Source organism: Vulpes vulpes, chromosome 14, assembly GCF_048418805.1.
Source record: "Vulpes vulpes isolate BD-2025 chromosome 14, VulVul3, whole genome shotgun sequence".
Lineage (NCBI taxonomy): Eukaryota > Metazoa > Chordata > Mammalia > Carnivora > Canidae > Vulpes > Vulpes vulpes.
Window position 1 is genome coordinate 9757587 of NC_132793.1, and position 21055 is coordinate 9778641.

The window sequence follows — 21055 nt, forward strand, 5'->3', positions numbered from 1 at the left end:
ATAAAGATTAGTTTAGTGACACTCAGATACTCTAACAGTACTCATTGCTATTGCATGGGAGATGTAAGAGCATTGTCTCAGCAATAAAATATGATGTTATCAGACATTTATGGCTTTGTGGGGGAAAAAATGCAATTGCTTGCTGTTTTGATATTATCTCTGACTATACTGGCCTTTAATCTGCCTTTTCAGTATTTGGTTTCAGTCATTTTAGAGTGGAAAATAAACCCCCAAACCAAAAACCAAGGTCGCCTTTTAACAACAAACCAACCTTTGTGAATATGAATCCTGGGGCTGGGGGGCGGGGGGGAGAGGCTATTAGTTAGCATTTAAAGAAAATAAATCATGGTAAAAGGATAATCTGAAAATTTGGAAATTCCAAGGCCACTTGCAGAGTTGCGATGGATCGGGAAGGTCGAATCAAATCAACCACCATGTTCACATCTAGAAATTCCATTGAAGCATCGCAATCAAAAATAAGATGGAAGGTGACACAGGTCACATCCCAGTTTTTTGTTTGCAGGTTTTTTTGTGCTTTTTTTGTTTGTTTGTTTGGTTGGTTTTGGGTTTTTGGTTTTGTTTTTTGTTTTTCTTTTTTTGGTAGATGTAAAAATCAAGCCAAACTGTTCCACTGAAAAGACCTCCCAACCCCGGCTTGCGCGGATATCAACCTTCCAAAAGTGATTTTTGGAGCAACGCCACCCCATAGGCTCCTTCCAAAAACTTTTGCGGACGCTCCTGGTTTTGAATAAGCACACGATTATTTTTATTCTTCTCTCCAAGGACTCAGATAGCTGGGGCGAGGATGGGTCCCCCCCTCCGATTTCGTGCACGATCCAGCCAATCTGAGCCCGGATGCTAATTGGTTGCGCTCCCCCGACGAACACGCCTTTGTCGCCGGCAGGGCCGGACTACAAAGCCCAGAATGCCTCGCCCCTCCCTGATCAATGAGGGCTTATTTAAATGATCTCTGAGGTCTTGGACTCAGGCCAATCAGCTGTCAGGGCTCATGATAAATCGCAATGCATTATTGATAATAATAATTACTGGGACATGCGCGTTCCGGCCGAAGGGGGGTAAATTTCCTAACTCCAGGAATTTGTGGCGGAGTGGGCAAGTCACCGCGGCTCTCCAGGCGGCCCGATGCTCGCACCATGTCGAGGCGCAAGCAGGCGAAACCCCAGCACATCAACTCGGAGGAGGACCAGGGCGAGCAGCCCCCGCAGCAGCCGGCCCCGGAGTTTGCAGATGCGGCCGCAGCGGCGCCGGCGGCGGGGGAGCCGGGTGAGCCGGGCTGGGGCGCGCGGGGGCGGCAGCTGCGCGGGCGCTCGCCGGACCCTGGGGGCGCGGGCTCCGGGGGGGCCGGCGCCTCGCAGCGCGCGTCCTGGCAGCTCCGAGGTCGGGGGGCTCCGTGCTAGGGGCGCGAGACACCCTCGCCCCCCCCCTCGTTAATTCCACTTTTTTTTTTTTCTCTCTCTCTCCACCGCTTCCCTCTCTTGTGTAAGTTTCGCCCCCAGGTCCCGTAAGCCTGACCCCCACCCTCTCTGCGCCTCAAGTCCTGAAAGGTTCCCTCCTCGCCCCTCGCCCCTTAATTGGTTCCACTCCCCTCGCTGGTAGCCTCCTCCCCCCGCCCCCCCACACTTGTAACTTCGGCTCCCCTCCTCCCTCTCTGGCGCCGCTTTTAAAAAGAAAGACCCCGGGGGTTCCCCACCTTTCTCCCTGCCCCCCTGGGGGGGGCTGTTCTGGGAGGCTGGAGACGGGGCGCGCTCCTGGAGGGCCCCCCGGGGGAGGGCGATCTGTTGCACGCGCCCCTCCAGGGCCGGGCCGGGCCGGGCTGGGCGGGGGGGGGGGGGGACGGGGCGCGACCTCTCCCCACCTCCGGGAGCTGGGGTGCGGGCCACCCGCTCTCTGGAGGCCCCGAAGAGGGTTGGCGTGGGGAAGGCGCAGGATCGCTCATTAAAAAAAAAAAAAAAAAAATTAAGGTTTTAGCTTTTTTTTTTTTTTTTTTTTTGCCTTTTTTTTTTTTTTTTTTTTTTTTTCCCCGTCCTCGCTGGGCTCTGCCGCCCGCCGATCTTCGCCCTAACCTTTCGGGGCCTGACCTCCAGCCATCTTTGATTTCCGACTTCCTAAAAATAACCGCGGCGCGCGGGAGGGGCGCGGGGCCGGGGGCCGGGGGCGCGGGGGCGCGGGCGCGCGGCGGGGTGCCCGGCCCGGGATCCTGCGGGGCTTTTCCGGGGCGCCCGGCTGCCCAGAAGCGCGCCCCGGGGGCGCGGCGGGGGGCGCGGGGAGGTCGGGGCAGGCTCCCGGGGCGGGGAGGCGCTCGGACCCCGGCCCCTTGCGGAGGAGGCGGCGGGAGCGGGGCGCGCGCCCCCCCGGGCCCCCCCGCTCCGCCCCGGTCCCCCCCCGGCCCCGGCCCGCCAAATTGTCGCCTGATAAGTTTCTAGCCGCGCGTGGGGGGAGGGGGCGTTGTTAACCTCCTCTGGGGCCTTGTGGGTCGCTTTCCCTCCCCTCCCCGCCTGCTTTCTAATTTCTCAGCCGCCCGTGGGAGTGTGCGCTGCAATCCCGGGCGCTCGGAGCCGCCGCTCCGATGGGCGCTGCTTCGGGGCTACCTCCCCCTTCTTGGGGATGTAGTGGGTTTCCCGAATTTATAATGGGTTTAATGTAAATCCCTGTTTTTTTTTTGCACACGCACCCCCCCCCCGCAAATAACATTTTTCCAGGGCAAATGAAAGAGCTCGGCTCGACGAGGGGCGGCTGTGCGTCTTCGGGGCGTCTGATGGGCTGGGCAGCGCGCACCCGGGGTCCCAGGGGGATGGAGTCTCTTTGTGCCTCGGGTGGGGGGGCGGTGGGGGGAGAGCGTGCAGAGGCTCGGTCGCCTGGCCCACCTGGAACAAAAGGGTTAACCCTCCGCCCGCCCGCTTCCTCCCAAGAGGAGGGGCGAGCTCCGGGCTCTGACCCCTCCCCTGGTTCTGCTCTGACCTCCCCATTCTCCAGCCCCCTTCACTTTTGGTGGGCGCACGCCGGGGGCGCTTTGGGTGGTGGTTGGCACCTCTGCGGGGAGCGTGTCACCGGGCGGCTTCTTCAATGAGCGCGGCTTGGAGTTGGCAGTTAACCCGAGCTAGGCTTGGGCTGTCCGGCCTGGCGGTGCGCTCCGCTCCCTCCGCGATTTGGGGGCGGGGGGGGGGGGTCGTTATCGATCGCTGGGGTCCGAGCCGACCGCCGAGTTGCGCGCGGGCGCCCCCTGGAGGCCCTGCCTGGAGCCACACGCTTTGCCGAGAGGCGGGTCCCCTCGCAGGTACCGGCTCACACCTGATGGGTGGGACGGGCTGCGGGGTGGGGATGCCGAGCGCAGGATGGGCGCCCCTGGCAACTTCAGCCACTTGCTTGCGCGAGCCCGGGCTGTACCTGCTGTTCTCTGGAATTCTTTTCAAGAATTCCTCGATCCTAAAATGTGTTTGCAGGATCTCCAGGTGCCCCCACGGGACAGAAGGTAGTTTCCCCGGGCAGTTTAATGAGTGCCTTTTTCATCTGAGCACCTATGTGTAGGTACCTATGTGTATGTCTGTAGGTACCTATCTGTATGCTCAGTACATATGGCTGTAGAGGGAGACACATAGATCCATATAGGCAGGGTTCCCTGGGTGGCACAGCGGTTTAGCGCCTGCCTTTGGCCCAGGGCCCGATCCTGGAGACCTGGGATCGAATCCCATGTCGGCTCCCGGTGCATGGAGCCTGCTTCTCCCTCTGCCTATGTCTCTGCCTCTCTCTCTCTCTCTCTCTCTCTCTCTCTCTCTCTGTGTCACTATCATAAATAAATTTAAAAAAAAAAAAGATCCATATAGGCAGATCTGTATAAATAGATAGATACATAATAGACCTCTGCAATTTTAAAAAGTTAAAAGACTTGGGCCCGGACCTATTTTGCAAAACCAAATTTGAGATCCACTTGTAAAGAATGCAGTTCTTGAGGGAGGAAGGTGGAGTTTGGAGATCAATTAGCAGATCAAAAAATCTGCAGGTGGGCACTGGACTCACGCTACATATGGGGGGAAATTAGCATTTTCTCAAAAGAGTTTCGAATGCCCTTTGTGCTAAACTGGATTACAACCATCAACGATTAAGATCCCCAAGTTTCAAACAACTGCCTCGCCCCAGTTTCTAAACTGAAATGACCTCCCCTGGCTATAAGGATTTTGAGAAGAGGGCACTTGGAAGTCCCCATTTTAATTGTGGGAGAGGTAGAAATCTCGTTGACAGTAGCTTGCGTGTTGCAGGCCGACCCTCTGTGTTTCGATCATAGTTTCTGATAGAGAAAGGGGCTCCAGCTTGCCCAGAGCCCCCTTTGTTCCGTTAAAAATGAATTACACACATCGGTACTTGGTCATTTCAGCCTCCAGTAGCTTCCTCATGGGTGGGGGTGGGGGTGGGGGGGTGGGGAGCCATCTTGGGAGCAGGAGATGGAGTTCGCACTTCCTCTTTTTAAATGAAGTTAGTGTTTTGGTAAGGTTTAGAGATGTGCATTCCAGTCTGATTGTATGACTTTCAGCTGTGTAACTTTGAGACCTGTCCAATTACTCTTGAGCTTTTGGATTTTTCCTTTATACAAAAGGAGGTAGAGACCCCTGTTCAGATCATTTCAACTGCAGAAGACCCACTGTGTGCTGGCAACGGGATCAGTAATTAGTTTTGTTCAAAATAACAATGTTTTCGGTTTTATTTGTGTCAAGAGAGTTCTGAACTGCTAATTGAGATGATTCTGCAGTTTTTAAACTGTAGCCTAAGTAAGTGCCGGACACCAGGGTGGGACCTCAGGTACATTATCTTTAACTCTCATTTGTACTCATTTTAGAGTAAACAGTAGCTCCGGGTTGAAAATGCCTTGCTCATGGTTGATTTTTAGCTGTGCTTTGAATCCAAGGAGCTGTTTATCATGATCTGACTCTGGTTGGTTATGAGATGGGATTTTCCATCAGTTCCTTTGAAGGAGCCATGATGAGTGTTTAGCTGGTCGAATTTGACGATCTCTTCTCCCTTTTAACATCTGAGATGTGCTTTTGGGACCTTACATTTAAGAGGTCTTTAGGAAGAGAGTTGGAAATAAAACGGTGTTTGCATTTCATGCTCTGGGCCTTGCGGCCCTGGAAAAATCATGGGGAAGAGTTCAACAAGTTCCCTCTTTCATCAACCCTTAACCTGTTGTACTTTTGGTTCATTAAAGAAAGCATCTAAACCATTTTAAAAGACTAAATCCAGACAAGTACTGCATCTCCAGTTAACCACCATCCTTTATTTTTTTTTTTTCCCAAGTGAATTTCATGACTGTCAAGTCTTTGTTCTGGGAGTGACTCTGTAGAAGGGACTGACAAAAGTCCCTGCCTGCATGGAGTTTACAAGTTTGCTTAAAAGATGAGCCCCAGTTGAAGGAAAATGGGACCCATCTCTTAATGTAAATAGCAGAACTCAAGACACATTAACAGCTGTTACAACCTTCTTTGATTCTTTTACTGTTCTTCCTTTTCAGCAGAGTCCCTGAATTTTGATCCAAGACTGTTTGGAACAAGTTTTTAGCTCTTAATTAAGTAGAACTTAATTATAGCTCTAATTTGCCATGTATGAATTGAGTTAAAGCCTTGTTACTTAAGTGTTTCTCGGATTGCTGAATTGAGATGTAAAATTAAACCGGTAAATGGGAGCTTTCTTTTAGCTGGTTCAAAGGAAATCTTTTACTTTTGTTTTTTGGTAAGCAATTATCCTGTGGGTGGGGGAGGGTTGAAGATATTGTATACTTTAGATAATCTACTCATTGTGATTCTTTTAATATAGAAATGGGGAGGGAGATAAGCTTGAGTCATAATGCTTTTCTCAAGATTATACAGGTTTTATTTTTTAAGCATTTTCGGGTCTCCAGAATTTGATTGGCTTCTAGTAGATGAGCTTTTCTTCTATACAATAGTAAGTATTTTCTATCCATTTGGCAGTGATTGAATCTAAGACCCCTGCTGGGTTTACTGCATTCTTCCAACTTATTGGATAACTAGATGCTGAGAGATAACATTCCTAAAATTCGGAGTGGGGGTGGGGTGGAAAGATGGGAGAACTAGTTGCCGGGTAATCTCTCTGAACTTTGCTTTTTCCTTTCGGGAAGGGTTAACTTAAGCAGAGCAGGCAATTGTTCATAACTCAGTCCTCTTACTCTCGGGCAAATAAGGCTTCGGTATTTGCCAGCGGTGGTCTGGATGTAGAAGTACGTTTTACTGCACATGCATTCAGAGCTGCCGCTGTTTTAAGACTCAAGTGGGATGTTGCTGGCTTTGCATCCAGGCTACAGAAGAGGCCAGCCTGTGTATACAGTGAAGGCAAGCTGGTATTCAGGTTGTAAATCACTCTTGGAAACTGTTAGATCCTTCTAGTGCCGAGGGCTTAACCTTTTTTGTGCCATAGATTCCTTCTCAACAGAATGTATTTTTTTTAAAAGCAAAAAATACACAGAAAATGCCAAGGAAGTAAACTGCATTTGCAATGGTTATCAAAACCCAAAGCATTTACAATATAATAACATGCTTCTTTATGAAGACATTAAATAAGATTAGCACAGCTGGTCAGGTGACCCAGAATTCCCGGTAATGTAACAGCATTCACATCCTATGAAAAGATCTGCTTTTTCTACAAATAACACCGTGGGGTGTTTCCTACATTTGTAATGAAAAGAAATGTTAAATTTTAGTTTGGATTAGTGAAAACAAAGATCTTTTTTTTTTTTTTTTCCTTATCTAATTTCATGGACTACAGTTAAAGAATGCTAGTTTAGAACCTGCTTTCAATGAAGGAATATTGTCCCCAAGGGGGTAAACATTTTTTGAGGGAGCAGGGACAGAAAACTTGGTAAGTGTGGATTGTAGCCTTCCGAAGGACCGCAGTGCATAACATATAAACACAGACATATTTGTGGTATTAAAGTTTCAAGGAGGGGGCCGGTAGTTAGGAAAACAAAGCTTTAGAACCCTCCCTAGAAGCATGAAATAAAGTTTGAGAAACTCTGTTCTAGAGGAAACCAAATGAGTCCACCAAGTTGTAGTGCCCCTCTAGATAGTACTTAAGAATACAATCCCCAATCTTTTTCTAGTTAGCAGCTTGTTACCTTGAGCCACTTAATTATTCCTGAGCCTCAGTTTCCACGATGACAAATTGGGGCCGAGGACGCTGGCTTGATTACGTGGCTGCAGAGATGAGTGGGTTAAGGGTGCAATAGCATGTGCTTTGTTGTTTGTGGAGGGTGGTGGTGGTGGTGGTGTTCCTGACAGTGGAATGGGCATTCTTGCATGGACTTTATTGGAGATTTCCAGAAGTTAAAATGGTGGAGTCCAAGGGCTTCAACATGCTAATGAAAAAGAAACCATAGTACAAAAGTGGATACTTTTGAAGTTTTCTCTTACATCTCAGTCTGTGGCCTTAACGCTCCCAAGAGCTAGAGCCCACCAGTAGTTTCTCTTACTTTAGACGGAAATTTTCCCCGTACATATTTATATCTTTATCCACAAACACAGATGGGACCACAGATAGACAGCCCCTTCTCTTCTTCCTCTTGAAATAAATCCTGGGCAGTTGTCCTCTAGAGCAGCACATGTAACCTAGATCTGCTTGGTTTTTGTAGTCTCCTTTTTTTCTGTACCCTGATGTATTTAACCTGAACCTTACAGCTTGACCAGAGTTTGCTGTTTGTTAATATGAGAAATGCGTCCCTGTATTTCATACAGTAAATTCCCAACAAGGGTCAAAGGAGAACTGCATTAACCTGGTGATGTAGCCACAGTGCTCAGAAGGAGCTGTATCTCTTTGTAGGCACCTACCAATAGTGTGTATTTCCCTCCCAAGAGGAACTTGTTCAAAAGTTCTACTTTTTGAAGTTCCTGATACATAGTTGCCAGAATTGCTTTTCCAGAAAGAGTGCCCCATAACACCCACTCTAACACCTCATTTCAAGTACTGGGAAAGTGTAGGGATAGATCTTATATTCTGGGAATTGACAAATATTTTTAAGTTGATTCTTGAACTGTAACTGGGAACAGTATTAGGACTGCAAGGAAAGAGGTGTACTTACCTATTGAACTTTGTTGTTTTTTTTTTTTAAGATTTAGTTTATTTATTCATAAGAGACAGAGAGAGAAGTAGAGACACAGGCAGAGGGAGAAGCAGGCTCCCTGTGGGAGCCCAATGAGGGACTCATCCCAGGGCCCCAGGATCATGACCAAAGGCTCAAACCCTGAGCCACCCAGGTGCCCCACCTTCCTTGCCAACTCAACCCCTCAGGCTTTTCTGTGGTCCTTGGTGTGTCTTTGAGAGGAAAGATAGTTGCAGTGTTAACAGAAAAAACATTATGGTAGGAAGGAGGGAGGATCTGGGTGTCCCAAGCCTGGGTTTTAATATTGACCCTGCAGGGGTTTTTTGTTTAAGACTTTATTACTTATTCATGACAGGGAGAGACCTAGGCCTAGGGGAGAAGCAGGCTTCCTGTGGGGAGCCTGATGTGGGACTGGATCCCAGGACCCCAAGATCACTCCCTGAGCCAAAGGCAGACACTCAACCACTGAGCCACCCAAGTGCCCCCTTGCCCTGCAGTTTATCAGTTGTATTCCCTTGGTATTACCAAGAGTTCCCCTCTTGGTAAAACAATAATAGCCCCTACCTCATAGAGTTATAACCTATGAATTGTTCAGAATTATACCTGGCACATAGTAAGAATTCAGAAATTATAACTATTTTTTAATTGTGCTACCTTGGGCAAGTCATGATACCTGAATTTGTTTTTCTCATCTGTAAATGGAGCTGATATCGAATCGATTGGATGAATACAGTATGAGGTACCAAGAGGTCCCTAGTCGGAACTACAGACAGTAGTACTAGGGTCATCTTTTCACCATTGGGTCCCTATCTCCCCTGGTTTGGGCACAGTAGGAGGTGGGAAGTATTAGGAAATGAGTTAGGCATTCAGTGACCATTTTTATAAGCTTTGTTCTGTTTGCCCAGCTAACCATTTGAGCCGTTAGAGATAGAAGATGTAGAGAAACTCTTTCCTGAGCACCTGCATATCTGCACTTTGCCCAGATCCCATCCAGGATGGTGTCAGGCACATTAGTAGGCACTTGACACATTTGTTGTTTTTTAAGATTTATTTATTTATTTGAGAGCAAGCAAGTGAGCACACAGAGGGAGAGGGAGAAGCAGATTCCCCACTGAGCAGGGAGCCCAGTTGCTGGGCTTAATCCATTACCCGGTCCCCCCCCCCCCCCCGGGGTTCGTGACCCGAGCCGAAGACAGACACTTAACGGAGCCACTCAGGTGCCCTGACACAGTTAACTGAATCACTTGACTTAACCCAGGCATAGCTACCTTATGAGGCTTTCATGATTATGGATGTTTCAGGCAAATTCTGAAGGGTAGGGCTACCATATCAGACCTGTTGTTGACAGGTAAGTGCTGGAATAACCCTAACCTGCTTTCCCTACCCTGGCAGGCCAGACCTGTTTGTAGCTAGCTGTTGGCTCTTCTCCCTGGCCCACCCCTAACCCAAACACACCTTACAAAACTTCATGTAGGCCACCTTAACATAAATTTTGAAGAACCACTTTTTGAAACTCCGAAATCTACAGATCTTCTCAAGAAAAATACACTTTCCTTTTCCAAGATCTGTTCTTTCCCCATACTCTGGACTCTTCTGTCAAAACCCCATAGTTTTAGGGAGTAACAGTCCCCCAAGGAGTTGAGAGGCAAACTATATTAGTTTGCTTTTAAAAGTAATGATTTCTTAAAAGTGATGTGTATCTTTCTTGGCCTTTTCCCATGCATTCGTACGTTTCACACAGGTTTTATTTTAAACAAAAATTGGTCATCTTTCACCTAACTCTCTCCATGTTGGGGCATACAGAAGTTATATGTCACTTTTGCTGTGTGAGTGAATCAAAATTGACAGCTGCTAGAAAAATTTCTGTTAAAAAAAAAAAAAACACCCACAAAAAATAACCCTTCTTACATGGGTCTTTGTGTACTTGTGCAATTATCTGTGTGGTTTAGAGCATACGCCAAGCGTTGCTGACTCCGAGGCATACCTCTGTGACTTCTTAGTGGGGGAGTGTATGTATAATCGGATAGCCAGGAAATGAGAGCAATAAAGTAGCTTAGAGAGGCTCTTCCCCCAGCTTTTTTTGCTTTCGGGACCCAGGCGTCTGGATAAAGCCACAGCAAGATGGGCATTTTAATGTGCCTGTTAACATTAACCCTGAAGGGAATAGGACTTAATTACAAAAGGAATCCATGGACTAATCCTTTTTAGGGATGTAACTGCCCAGAATAGGGATATGTTTGGTTTTTGTATATTTCATTTCGGATAAATAACAGTAGTCGACGTTGCAAGTACAGGGAGAAGAATGAAGCCCATCGTTCCCATCCCCTCTTTCCATTCTCGGGCTTCTCTCTTGACATAATGGTTTATTAAACCCTTTTAGTGTCCTGACTATTAAGGCATTTCTCTAGTTGTTGCGTGATCTGTAAGGTCATCAAAGTCTTTAGTCACGGCCTTCCTAGAACATAAAATCTTTCCTTTTGTCTGTGCCTCATGGGAGAATATTCCTAGGAGCATCCACTTGGCCTTCCTGTGTGCATGTGCCCCGTGTGCTGGTCTCCGTGTTTTCAGGGAATTTGGCACTGCTGTCATGATTGTTGGCACCTTGAAAGTGGGAAGGTGCCCTCGTTGACACTGAGTGATTTACAGCAGTTTCGCTTTCAGTGGCCCCAAGATGGGGATGATCGGCCATATTTGAGCAGGTTTCCATTATTTATAGTCACTGCGTGAGACCCATTGGCCTTTGCAGGCTCACTCTGAGTGGGGTGCAGAGCTCCAAGGGGATTATTTAAATAATAATAAATTGTAGGATTTCCTAGGGTTTCTGTAACAAATTGCTACAAATCGAATGACTTAAGACAACAGATTGAGGCTAATGGTTCTGGAGGCCAGACATGTGAAATTGAGGTGTCGGCGGGGATGGTTCCTTCTGGAAACTGAGGAAGAAACCATTCCAAGCCTCCTTTCTATCTCCTGTTGGCTTCTGGCACTCCTGGCTTCCGGCCACCAGGTTCCTTCATAGGGCCTTACTTGTTCCATCTGTCCTTTCCCTGTCCCTTTAAGAACATCAGGCGTTGGGTTAGGGACCCTCCCAATTACATTTGCAAAGATCCTGTTCCGAATAAGTTCACATGCACAGGTGCTGAGTATAAGGACTTGGGTGTCTTTTGCGGGGGACACAGTTCAACCCACAACACAAGTGGTTGGTTCAGTCAGTCCTTTCGGATGCCTGGGTCCCTCTGACAGTCTTCTCCCTGTTAGGACACAGGTTGTGAAGTTGTGGTTCTTGCCTAGAAACCGCCCCCCTCCCCCCGCCCCTTCTTGGGCACCATTCTTAGCTTTTCCTCTCTTGTCCCAGGTGCTCCAATGAACCACCCGGGGACCGGCAGTGAAGCCAACAGGGATGGAATGACTGCAAAGAGGACTCGTCGGGAGGAGACTCACATCTGTGAGAAATGCTGTGCAGAGTTTTTCAGCTTCTCGGAGTTCTTAGAACATAAGAAAAATTGCACTAAAACCCCACCGGTGCTCATCATGAACGACAGCGAGGGGCCGGTGCCTCCGGAGGAGTTCCCCGGGGCCGCGCTCGGCCACCCGCCGCACAGCCCAGGCGGTAAGGAGGGTCACAGGGAGGATGGCGGCGGCTCGGGGGAGCTGAAGGAGAAGCTGGGTGCCGAGTCTGTCGTGTACCTGAAGGCCGAGACCGCCCTGCCCACCGCGTCCCAGGACATAAGCTATCTACCCAAAGGCAAAGTGGCCAACACTAACGTCACTCTGCAAGCACTGCGGGGCACCAAGGTGGCGGTGAACCAGCGCAGCGCCGAGGCGCCGCCAGCCCCCGTGCCCGGCGCCAGCAGCATCCCGTGGGTCCTGGAGCAGATCCTGTGCCTGCAGCAGCAGCAGCTGCAGCAGATCCAGCTCACCGAGCAGATCCGCGTGCAGGTGAACATGTGGGCCTCGCACGCCCTCCACTCGGGCGTGGCGGGAGCGGACACCCTCAAGACCCTGGGCAGCCACATGTCCCAGCAGGTTTCTGCGGCTGTGGCCTTGCTCAGCCAGAAAGCCGGCAGCCAGGGCCTGTCTCTGGACGCCTTGAAACCAGCCAAGCTACCTCACGCAAACATCCCTTCCACCGCCAGCTCCCAGGGGCTGGCGTCCTTCGCCCTGAAGCCCGACGGGACGAGGGTGCTGCCGAACGTCATGTCGCGCCTTCCCGGTGCTTTGCTACCTCAGGCCCCAGGCTCTGTGCTCTTCCAGAGCCCTTTCTCCACCGTGGCGCTAGACCCGTCCAAGAAAGGGAAGGGGAAGCCACCGAACGTGTCCCCGGTGGAGGCCAAACCCAAAGACGAGGCCATCCTCTGCAAGCACAAGTGTAAGTACTGTAGCAAGGTTTTTGGGACCGATAGCTCCCTGCAGATCCACCTCCGCTCCCATACCGGAGAGAGACCCTTCGTGTGCTCTGTCTGTGGCCACCGGTTCACCACCAAGGGCAACCTCAAGGTGCACTTTCATCGACATCCCCAGGTGAAGGCCAACCCCCAGCTCTTTGCCGAGTTCCACGACAAAATGACGGCAGGCAATGGCATTCCCTATGCACTCTCTGTACCCGTCCCCGTAGATGAATCGAGTCTCTCTTTAGACAGCAAACCTGTCCTTGTAACAGGGACCCCCGGTCTAGGGCTACCTCAGAATCTCTCTTCAGGGACTAACCCCAAGGACCTCCTGGGCGGCCCTCTGCCCAACGACCTGCAGCCCGGGCCTTCCCCAGAAAGTGAGGATGGATCCCTACTGTCTGGGGGGGGGCCAAACCACACTTCCCCGAGGGTTGGTGGCTTCCAAGGGAGTGGGACCCCCGAGCCGGGGTCAGAGACCCTGAAATTACAGCAGCTGGTGGAGAACATCGACAAGGCCACCACCGACCCCAACGAATGTCTCATTTGCCACCGGGTCTTGAGCTGCCAAAGCTCCCTCAAGATGCATTACCGCACCCACACCGGGGAGAGGCCGTTCCAGTGCAAGATCTGTGGTCGGGCCTTCTCCACCAAGGGCAACCTGAAGACGCACCTCGGGGTTCACCGGACCAACACGTCCATAAAGACGCAGCACTCGTGCCCCATCTGCCAGAAGAAGTTTACGAACGCGGTCCTGCTGCAGCAGCACATCCGGATGCACATGGGCGGCCAGATTCCCAACACGCCTCTGCCCGAGAACCCCTGTGACTTTGCGGGTCCCGAGGCCGCGATGGTCAGTGAAAATGGCAGCGCGGGTGCCACCTGTCACGATGACGTCATCGAGAGCATTGACGTGGACGAGCTGGGTCCCCAGGACGCTTCGGGCAGCTCCCTGAAGGTCCCCGTGCCGCTTCCCAGCGTCCACTCGGCATCCCCCACTCTCGGGTTCGCCGTGACGGCCGCCCTAGATGCCCCGGGGAAGGTGGGTCCTGCTCCTCTTGTCCTGCAGCGGCAGAGCAGCAGAGAAAACGGCTCGGTGGAGAGCGATGGCTTGACCAACGACTCGTCGTCCTCGGTGATGGGGGACCAGGAGTACCAGAGCCGAAGTCCAGATGTGCTGGAGACCGCGTCCTTCCAGGCCCTGTCCCCGGCCAATAGCCAGGCAGAGAGCATCAAGTCCAGGTCTCCTGATGCTGGTGGCAAAGCAGACAGCTCCGAGAACAGCCGCACTGAGATGGAAGGTGATAGAGCTTTGGATTTAACTTAGGTCCATTTTGGGCACAAGGTCATCCAAGAGGCACCTGGGTTGAACTTGGCAAATGGACAGTATGATGTATGCAAAGCAGCTCCTTTGTAGGACAGTTAGCCTCTCTGTACTTCTGGGTAGAGGGGAATTAGAACTACCTCTGTCCTAGCACTAATGATGTCCTTTTATTTATGGTGGTTAATGCAAATTGGGTATGGACAGCACACTTGTTGGTTCTTAACTTTCGTGTTTGAGCCCCAGGGAGACATTGGGTAATCTGAAGGAAATGATCCAGTAAGGAGAATGTTTGAGAAAGTGGGCACTGCTGTTTGGCCAACTGAGATAAGCCATAGTTCCTTGAGTCTGAGGTCCCACTCCCTAACCTAAGGTTCATAGATTAATAACTTTTGGCGGGGGAACGGGGTGGGGGGCAGTATGAGGAGGAGAATCCATTTTAAATGCACATATAAATTGTGGGATACCAGTTGATAGCATTAATGGTGAAATGCTGCATCGTAGAATGAAATAAGGCTGGTGTCCCGGCATACTTGAAAGATAACTTTTTATAAATAGTTTTTATGTATTTTAAGTAAACTCTACACCCAACATGGGGCTTGAACCCACAACCCTGAGATAAAGAGTCACATGCTCCACCAACTGAGCTAGCCAGGCATCCCTTAAAGATGAACTGTTCATGCAGGAACTTGAATTTCAGTGGTTGTGGTGTTGCCTATATCTCTACACCAAAATGGTGAGTTTTTCAAAGTATTTGAGTCGTTACTCAATGGGCAGGTCAATAGGCTCAAGAGGAAAGCTGCCTCCAAAGTACACATTTCCCCAAACCTCTTCCTAGGCTCTCGGTAGGCAGTTGTCCTCAGTCAGAGCGCTTTTTTGGTTTGAGACGGATGGAGTATGGGATGATAAAGGTTTGGGGTTTCTTTTCTCTGGATACCAGGTCGTAGCAGTCTGCCATCAGCATTTATCCGAGCCCAGCCAACCTATGTCAAAGTCGAAGTCCCTGGTGCGTTTGTTGGACCTGCGACCATGTCCCCAGGCATGACACCTTTGCTAACGGCCCAGCCACGCCGACAGGCCAAACAACACGGCTGCACACGGTGTGGGAAGAATTTCTCCTCGGCGAGCGCTCTTCAAATTCACGAGCGGACTCACACTGGGGAGAAGCCTTTCGTGTGTAACATATGTGGGCGAGCTTTTACCACCAAAGGCAACTTGAAGGTGAGTCTCTTCAGGCTCTCAGTGGGGATGGGGCTAGGTGTCCTTACTGGTGTGAATCCATCTATGATGAATTTTCCATGGAGACCAACGGGATGCTGTATAGTCACATCCCACGGCTGGCTCTCGAAAATATGCATGTTTTCTCCTATCACTGTGTCTCTGAGTTGAGATACTTCTTACTGACAGTGTCTGATGAAATTGATAATATAATGAAATTGATAATTTTTCCCCTAATCTTAGCAGCACCTGAAATAGTGACACATTTTGCAAATACTGCTCTGTAGGAATGGGGCACATGGTCTATTGGATGCTCCTGTATCCTAGTATAAAGTAGTTACACGAAGGGTAGTTTTCCCTCCAATATTGGGGCCGACCGTAACCTCTCAACAATAATTCTGTGGATAGGTAAAATCCAGTCTGGAAACAGATGATAAATGTCATGTGGGGTGACAGTATTGACAACTCACCGTTGGATTTGTGTTTGCCTCCGCACTTGGTGACCACCCTGTATGTTGGTACCTGTTTTCTTAGCCTGCTAGGCTGAACTAAATACCATGAGTTAGACATGTATAGGATAGCCGTACTCAAGGAGTTAAAGAAAAGAGCCTCCAGGTTATCAGCTGTGCTTTTAAAACCCAGCCGCTAGGTCCTTCCAGAGAATGGCCTCTATCTATTGTTAGATTCCACCTAAGATTTTACCAGAGAGATGGGGAGGAGACTTGCCCATATCAGGAATGACAGCGGCCTGTATAAGAACAAAGCATTGGGGACCTCGGGTTTTCCTTCTAGTCCTGCCTGTGGTTTACATGAGATGTTCTCTATATCTCTTTTCCACTTTTTTTTTTTTAAAGATTTATTTCTTTATTTATTCATGAGAGAGAGAAAGAGGCAGAGACACAGGCAGAGGAGAAGCAGGCTCCATGCCGGGAGCCCGACACGGACGGGACTCCATCCCCGGGACCCCAGGATCCGCATCCTGGGCCAAAGGCAGGCGCCAAACCTCTGAGCCACCCAGGGATCCCCTCTTCTCCACTTCTCTGCAGGAGTAGAATAGTTGAGTTGAATTCTTGTGGCTCAAAATAAAGGTTAAAACTTCTTGAAGTTGACCTATAAGACTGTCTATCATTTAAAAAGTTAAACATACTTCAAAAACAAGGTATATTCTTTTTAACTTTTTAGTTGGCGAACATGTCAGGGAAGGAGCATGGAGTAACTTAATCTCTGGTACCAACTAAATTAGTTCCCGGTCCCTGGGATCAATCCAGGGAAGGTCTGGAGCTCTTTTTTTTTTTTAAGATTTTATTTTATTCATGAGAGACATAGAGAGAAGGCAGGGACACAGGCAGAGGGAGAAGCTGGCTCCCTATGGGGAGTCTTATGCAGGACCCGATTCCAGAACCCCTGGATCACACCCTGAGCCAAAAGCAGATGCTCAACCGCTGAGCCACCCAGGTGTCCCTGGAGCTTCTTTTGCTGCACACATGGCTTTGGGCAGATGGCTCCTTATGGTTTGGTTTCCCAGTCACGGGGATAATGGTAGCAACAACTTCAGAGTTGTCCAGGAGATTAAATGAATTGTATTAGTAAAGCACTTCAAGTTAAGCCTGTAACATCTTAACCACTTATAGCAATTAAGAGCAAGTTATGTCAGAGCCCACTGGCAAGACAACAGCTAACTTCTCAAGGTGTCATCCTGTGGATTGAAATTAGGTTACTTGAGAAACGTAACACCCACCACATTTTCCAGCTCGCTTTAAAAGTTGAAAGGGATTTAGAAACTCAAAAGCTAGACTAGGAAAATAATTCTAGAAGGGAGGCCAAGGGAGCACCTGGGTGGCTCAGTGAGTTGGGCATCTGCCTTCAGCTCAAGTCATGATCTTGAGGTCCTGGAATCAAGCCCCAAGTCAGGCTCCCAGCTCAATGAGGAGTCTGCTTCTCCCCCCACCCCTCCCCCTGCTTGTGTTCTTTTAGATAAATAAAATCTTAAAAAAGAAAAGGCCAAGTAGAAGGAGCAATAGGTAGTAGGACTTATCATCAGAAGAGCTCTTGACTTGTCTACCACCCTAGAATAACTTAGCATTCATTCCCCATGACCTCTGTGGTGGTGATTACGATCATTGACCTACTGTGTATTTGGTAGGTCAGCTCCATCAGGGCAGTGTCTGTTTTGTTCAAAGATTACTTTTTTTTTTTTTTTTTTTAAGGATTTTATTTCAGAGAGAGAGCACAAGGGGGTTGGTGGCAGAGGGAGAAGGAGAACCAGGATCCCCACTGAGCAAGGAAGCCCAATGTGGGGCTCCATCCCAGGACCCTAGGATCATGACTTGAGTTGAAGGCAGGCACTTAACTAAGCTACCCAGGTACCCCAAAGGTTATTTCATTAACTCAAGTTTTTATTCAGGTAATTGTGGACTCCCGTGCAGTGAGAATTATTAGATCCTCCCATACTTTGCCCAGTATCCCCCAGTGGTAGGATTTTGCAAAACTGGAATGTAAATAATAACCAGGGTATTGACATGGGTGCAACCTACTGATCTTATAGGTTTTCCCATTGTTTTTTTTTTTTTTTTAACTTGTTCTTTTTCTATTTTCCAGTTTTTTAAAAAAGATTTTATTTATTTATTCATGAGAAACACACACACACACAGAGAGAGAGAGAGAGGCAGAGGCAGAGACACAGGCAGAGGGAGAAGGCTCCATGCTGGGAGCCTGATGTGGGACTTGATCCCGGGACTCCAGGATCACGTCCTGGGCCAAAGGCAGGCGCTAAACCGCTGAGCCACCCAGGGATCCCCCCTTCCCATTGTATTTGTACTCAGTGTGTGTTTATGTGTTAAGTTCTGTACAATGTTATTACCTGCGTAGGTTTATTATTCACAAATTTTAACCCCAGCGCTTGAGAATGGCTGGTGCATAGTAAGTGTTCCTGTAATTTTGCTTACGTGAACAGTGGGATGGGGACAGAATTGGAGCAAATGTCCCTGCCTTGGTTGTCTTAACTTGCCTCTAGGCAGGAATGTGGGCCCATTGTTGCCAAATCATCTGATTTTCCGCCCCCCCCTCCCCCCACAAGAGAACAGGTATCTGGATTTTTTTTTTAATGTTCAAACTCCTATGCAGACAGACTGGCTTGCCCACGTGCACGCTATCACATCTCTGTTTTGGTGGAAACTTTTCTGTTCCTATCCCCCATAGGTCCACTATATGACGCATGGGGCGAACAATAGCTCGGCACGCCGTGGGAGGAAGCTGGCCATCGAGAACACCATGGCTCTGTTAGGAACTGATGGGAAGAGAGTCCCTGAGATGTTTCCAAAGGAAATCTTGGCCCCTTCGGTGAACATGGACCCTGTCGTGTGGAACCAGTACACCACCATGCTCAATGGAGGTCTGGCCATGAAGACCAATGAGATCTCTGTGATCCAGAGTGGGGGGATTCCTACCCTCCCAGTCTCCCTGGGGGCCAGCTCCATTGTGAACAACACCACTATCTCCAAGATGGATGGCTCCCAGTCTGCCATCAGTGCTGAAGTGGAAAAACCAGGTGCTGCCGACAGCGTCCCCAAACACCAATTCCCTCACTTCCTCGAAGAAAATAAGATTGCAGTCAGCTAAGCTCTTTGTCGAGGGAGAAATGCAGGCAGAATGACCTCTAGAACTCTACTACTTTTTTTTTTTTCCTTGTTAAAAGAACCCATCTCCTCCTGTTTTTCTTACTGATGTGCAAATGATGTTTACAGTTGTGATCACAACCTCAGGCAAGTCCTACAATCAGATGTTGTTATGCTGCTTTGCAAAAAAAAAAAAAAAAAAAAATTGAAAAAATCGAAAAAAATCAAAAAAGAGAAAAGAAATTGAAAAAAGAAAAAAATTGAAAAAGAAAAAAACAAAAAATACTAAAACATATACAGACTAGAATTTTTTTTTTCCATTAATTTTGGAAAGAAGCGGGTCCTGCAAAGTAGCGTTGTTACTTGCGACAAACTGTATACATAAAACCTTTGTACAACCAAGAGTAACTATTTCCAAAGACTATCCTCCTATTCCAAGTTGGAACTTACTGAACTACAATGGACAAGACAACTGTTAGCCTAATTGGGGGAGGGGGTACTGTATACTTCCCTGGTGACTGTATGCGGGTACATGGACAAGATCTGGCATCTGTTTAGGGACCTGTTTCGTATGACACCCCCCCCCCCATCCCTGTACCCATCCTTCCTTTTTTTTTTTTTGTTCCTGAATGTACTTTTTTTTTTTTTCTTTAAGGTTGTAGAATTACAAAATTCCTTCAACCTTGGGACCTTAGGTAGGATACCCTCAAATGGACTGGTTTAGTCCTTAGGGAGTCAATGTGTGTTGCTGCTTATTTAAATAGAGTTCATTTGGAGCCCCAAGAGTGCCAATGTACTCCCTATGCTTTCCAGATGCCTCCTTCCTGAGCCACCAGGAGGGCTAGGCACCTAAGCAGGGACCCTCAGGTGACTTAATTTGGTTCGCCAGTGCCTACTCGATCAAAGACCTGGGTTTTCCTTCTTGAAGAAACTCACGGAAAGGGCATATTTCTTACAGGTTCACATACTACTTTGTACAAAAAAATATCCTTGGTGCAGCTTATGCCAAGTTAGTATGAAGATTGTTCTTGAGTATTGCATGAAGGCTACGATGTTCGAACGGGCAAGTCATGAGTGTGAAAGCTTTAATTTATCTACCTCATTTATTTTTTATTTTTGTAGCCATAGTGTCTATTTTCCTATTTTATGACCGCTGAAGTGTTCTGACGCCCTGTCTTAAACCTGAGTTGATGTGTGGTGGGAGCAGCTGGACGTTGAAGATATTTTCATGATTCTTTTTTTTTTTTAACTCTCGCCCCCCCCGCCCCCTTTTTGTATATGTAATGATGAAACATGCTCTGATGGTTGAACAAGGAAGGAGAAAGAAAGACCTTGATTTCCAAGTGGAGAATTTCCTTCTTTGTGGAAAAGTAGATCAAGACTTAACAAAAGTTGGTCTGTGTTATTGCACCTGACTTTAGGATCCAAAAATTTTTTTGCCATGTTGTGCCTTTCCTTCTGGAATTGTAAGTTGAGAACACAATGCTAGTACCTGTTTACACTGTGAAGTGGATATTGTTACAGAGAACACACCAGAGCCTTTCTCCCTGTTAAGCAAATCATGCCCGTGTGAATGTATGATCTGTGGAGAAACCCCTGTAGTTTTTACCTGCTGATGCTGTCTGTCTTGTTGGAGAATAAATTTTGGATGTTTTTTTTTTCTTTCCCCCACCAGGCGCGTATGTAAGTTTTTCTGGTTCGTTTCTGCTCTAAACCTGATAATTTTTTTTAAAGATTTTATTTGAGAGAACCCGAGAACACAAGCAGGGTTGGAGGGGCAGAGGGAGAGGGAGAAGCAGTTCTTCAGCTGAGCAGAGTTCAGTGCGGGGCTCCATCCCAGGGCCCTGGGATCAAGACCAGAGCTGAAGGCAGGCGCTTAACTGACCGAGCCCCCCGGGCATCCCTAAACCTGAGAATTTTTATTTTAACTATTATTTGCCCTCCTAACCCTTCAGGTCCTAGAATCTAAGATACACAAGTGGTTACATCTATGCTGGACCCATTTCTCAAGCACACACAAATAACGACTTGCTGGTTGGTATCTTTTTTTTAGGATAAAAGGACAACAAAACTTGTTTTGTCCTAAAAAAAGGACAACAGTTTTGTTAGAGTAAACTCAAGCTACAGAACTTTTGCTTGTGCTCACTTGTAACCACAGAAAGCTTATCATGCCAGAGATTACCCCATATCTACCCATCCGGACCTGGTACGAGTCATTGGGCAGAGAGACACTATTTCTTTACCATCTCATTCTGAATGGACTGCTGAGAACCCTGTAGAATGTGGCACTTTATTCCAAGGGAAGATTCTTTGAGAGGGCGGTGGAAAAGGTACTGGGGAGAGATGCAAGGGCAAGGGCAGGTTAATGTCCCATTGGGGAAGTACCATGTTATCT

At 48.4% G+C, this 21055-nt stretch overlaps 1 protein-coding gene across 1 annotated transcript; it reads left to right on the forward strand.

Moving 5' to 3' along the window:
* Positions 1-887: 887 nt before the first annotated feature.
* Positions 888-20331, forward strand: SALL4 (spalt like transcription factor 4). The gene is made up of 4 exons (XM_072735559.1): positions 888-1284; positions 11475-13808; positions 14769-15049; positions 18245-20331. The coding sequence occupies exons 1-4, from the start codon at positions 1155-1157 to the stop codon at positions 18662-18664; spliced, it is 3165 nt and encodes a 1054-aa protein (XP_072591660.1). The 5' UTR covers positions 888-1154; the 3' UTR covers positions 18665-20331.
* Positions 20332-21055: the final 724 nt, after the last annotated feature.